This window comes from Macrobrachium rosenbergii, chromosome 21, assembly GCF_040412425.1.
Source record: "Macrobrachium rosenbergii isolate ZJJX-2024 chromosome 21, ASM4041242v1, whole genome shotgun sequence".
NCBI classification, from domain to species: Eukaryota; Metazoa; Arthropoda; class Malacostraca; order Decapoda; family Palaemonidae; genus Macrobrachium; species Macrobrachium rosenbergii.
In genome coordinates, this window is record NC_089761.1 from 24063144 (window position 1) to 24065643 (window position 2500).

The window sequence follows — 2500 nt, forward strand, 5'->3', positions numbered from 1 at the left end:
TATATACATACATACATATATATATATATTTATATATATATATATATACATATACATATACATATATACACACACACTATGAAGGAAACCACCTAACACGGCAGCGTCAGGAGCAGCAAGGCGTAAGAAGGGCCGGTAGGATCAAAGGAAGTTATTACTATGCAAATGTTGCCCAAATGTGAGGGACTACTTTACCTGCGATAGGTGGCCGCACCCAGCCACGCCCCTTTTCCCCATCTAAGCCACACCTTCTCCTAGAGTAACGACGCCACGCCCCAGAAAGCTCCTCCTGGACTTCTATGCAAGGAGCGAGACGTCATGGCCATGCACACACAAGCTCCGCCCCCGGGGCGACCACCAATTACCTGCCTTTACCTGATCACGTGATTAGCACAGCACTCAACTGCAACGGCCTCTTGCAAGAGTCAGTGCGCCTTGCGCTGTAAACCCACTAGCACATACGTCCACGCCCACGGCGTTATTAGACGGTGACAAGAGTTTTTCCTCCTCGGGGGCAGTGCCCCCATTGCGGCGGAGATGCCTCGCCCTACGAGGGAAAGCTACGGCGACCAGAAACCGCCTTACTCCTACATCTCGCTGACGGCGATGGCCATCTGGAACAGCCCGGAGAAGATGTGCACGCTGTCGGAGATCTACAAGTTCATCATGGACAACTTCCCCTACTACCGCAAGAACACCCAGCGGTGGCAGAACTCCCTCCGCCACAACCTCTCCTTCAACGACTGCTTCATCAAGATCCCCAGGAGACCCGACAGGCCCGGCAAGGGCGCCTACTGGACCCTCCATCCCTCAGCCATGAACATGTTCGAGAACGGAAGTTTTCTCCGGAGGAGGAAGAGGTTCAAGATTCCTCGAGACGAAAAAGACGCCCTGGAAGCTGGCCTGGCCCATATTAACGCCAGCCAGCCCCGATGCGTTGAAGATCCTGTCATTCTGCCACCCCCGAGACTAGGGATCGTTCCTCCCCCTCCCCCTCCTCCTCCGCCACCGTCTCTAAAACAACCAGGTGAGTTGATACCTGCACCAGCCACCCAAGCTGAAATACCACCGCCGCTCCATTTCCTTCCACATCACTGTCTGGCACGACTGCCACCGCCCCTATTATACCCACCACCTCTCATATACCCAGGTGCCTGGGGCACTACCCCTTTCCTCCACTCCTTGGCGTGTCTACCTCCTGCGCTGCCCCCTGCGCCGCCACCGCCGCCTCCTATAGTCCCGCGGCCGATCAAACCCACACCGGTCTTGGCACGTCCACCACCATTACCCATGCCCGGGGGCATTACGGGTGTCACATAAGAGGGGGAGGGGGGTGAGGGGGCTCTCGGTCGATCCACCTCAATGTCATCCTTCTCCCAAGATGACCTAAAATCACGGATCGTTTTTTTTGCAGGAGCTCTCACGTAATGATCACTTCCAGGTAGAGCAGAGCACACCTGGATGATGAGAGCTCGGCAAGGAACGCAACAATCACCTTTTCTTTTGAAGTGCCTCTAGGGTATCCTAGCACTCGTCTAGGATTCACACTGGAGTAGAACCCGAGGTTAATCTCTTCAACGTGTAAATACAACTGCACATAGTTAATGTGATTTTTTTGTCGAGTGCTTTGAGTGTTACCAACAAGTTACGGGAATGTTGTGGTCATGACAGAAGAGGTTTCCTTCCTGTACATAAGGTCAAAAGAAAATCTGAATAAAAAAAAAAAACTATTCAGCAAGACCTCCCTCATGTTGTCGTTTGTGCTGTTAGTGTTTTTTTTTTTTTAAGTGCACTCCGTTTGGAAATAGTTACATCATCTCGCGATGCATCACCTGAGGCTAAAACTGACATTTATATCACCTGTGTGTTGTAAAACTGATTAATGTTCAATCACTGTCATCAATCACGAAAATCGTGTCTGACATGAACGATACTAAAAGAATAATTTTGCCATTATTTACTACAAACTCATTTACACTTGCCATTAGCGAAGATAATTATCTTGGTCTGTTTGTGATAATCATTTTAAAGATGGCTGTTTAAAAAAAAATAAGTAAAAACATAACGTTAGAGGCCATTCATGAAAATGACCTTTTCCTGATCAAGCTGGTAGAGTCTTTATGCATAAAACATTACAGACAGAAATTATTTGTTATACTTGTTTTCAATTATATATTTTTTTACATTGACAGTACAGTATTTACAAAAATTGCCAGATACTCATCGCCTTCTCTCATCTACAGTAATAGCACTTGAATTCATCATTATTCAACAAGCAGAGTCTTCTACAGAATTAGTTTCTATTTCTCTAACTTAATCAATCTTAAGTCACCTTCGAATGCTTTAATTACTCAGAATGATCAATTGAGAGTGACGGCACAGTAAAGAAAGTAATTAGATTCTGCCACTATTCCATGTGCAATAGAATAGTCGGTCATTCTAGGTTTTCAATAAATCTTTAGACTACAAATTCTCAGCTTAAACAAACTACGAATATATA

General features: G+C 46.5%; 1 protein-coding gene across 1 annotated transcript; it reads left to right on the forward strand.

Annotated features, from left to right (window-relative positions):
• Window positions 1–135: 135 nt before the first annotated feature.
• On the forward strand, window positions 136–1366 carry LOC136849572 (protein lin-31-like). The gene has a single exon (XM_067122904.1). It carries the CDS (start codon window positions 538–540, stop codon window positions 1318–1320), a length of 783 nt encoding a protein of 260 aa, XP_066979005.1. The 5' UTR covers window positions 136–537; the 3' UTR covers window positions 1321–1366.
• The last annotated feature ends 1134 nt before the right edge of the window (window positions 1367–2500 follow it).

Bases quoted from the DNA above. Each gene is read 5' to 3' on its own strand.
- LOC136849572 (XM_067122904.1), top strand. From the start codon at position 538: ATGCCTCGCCCTACGAGGGAAAGCTACGGCGACCAGAAACCGCCTTAC.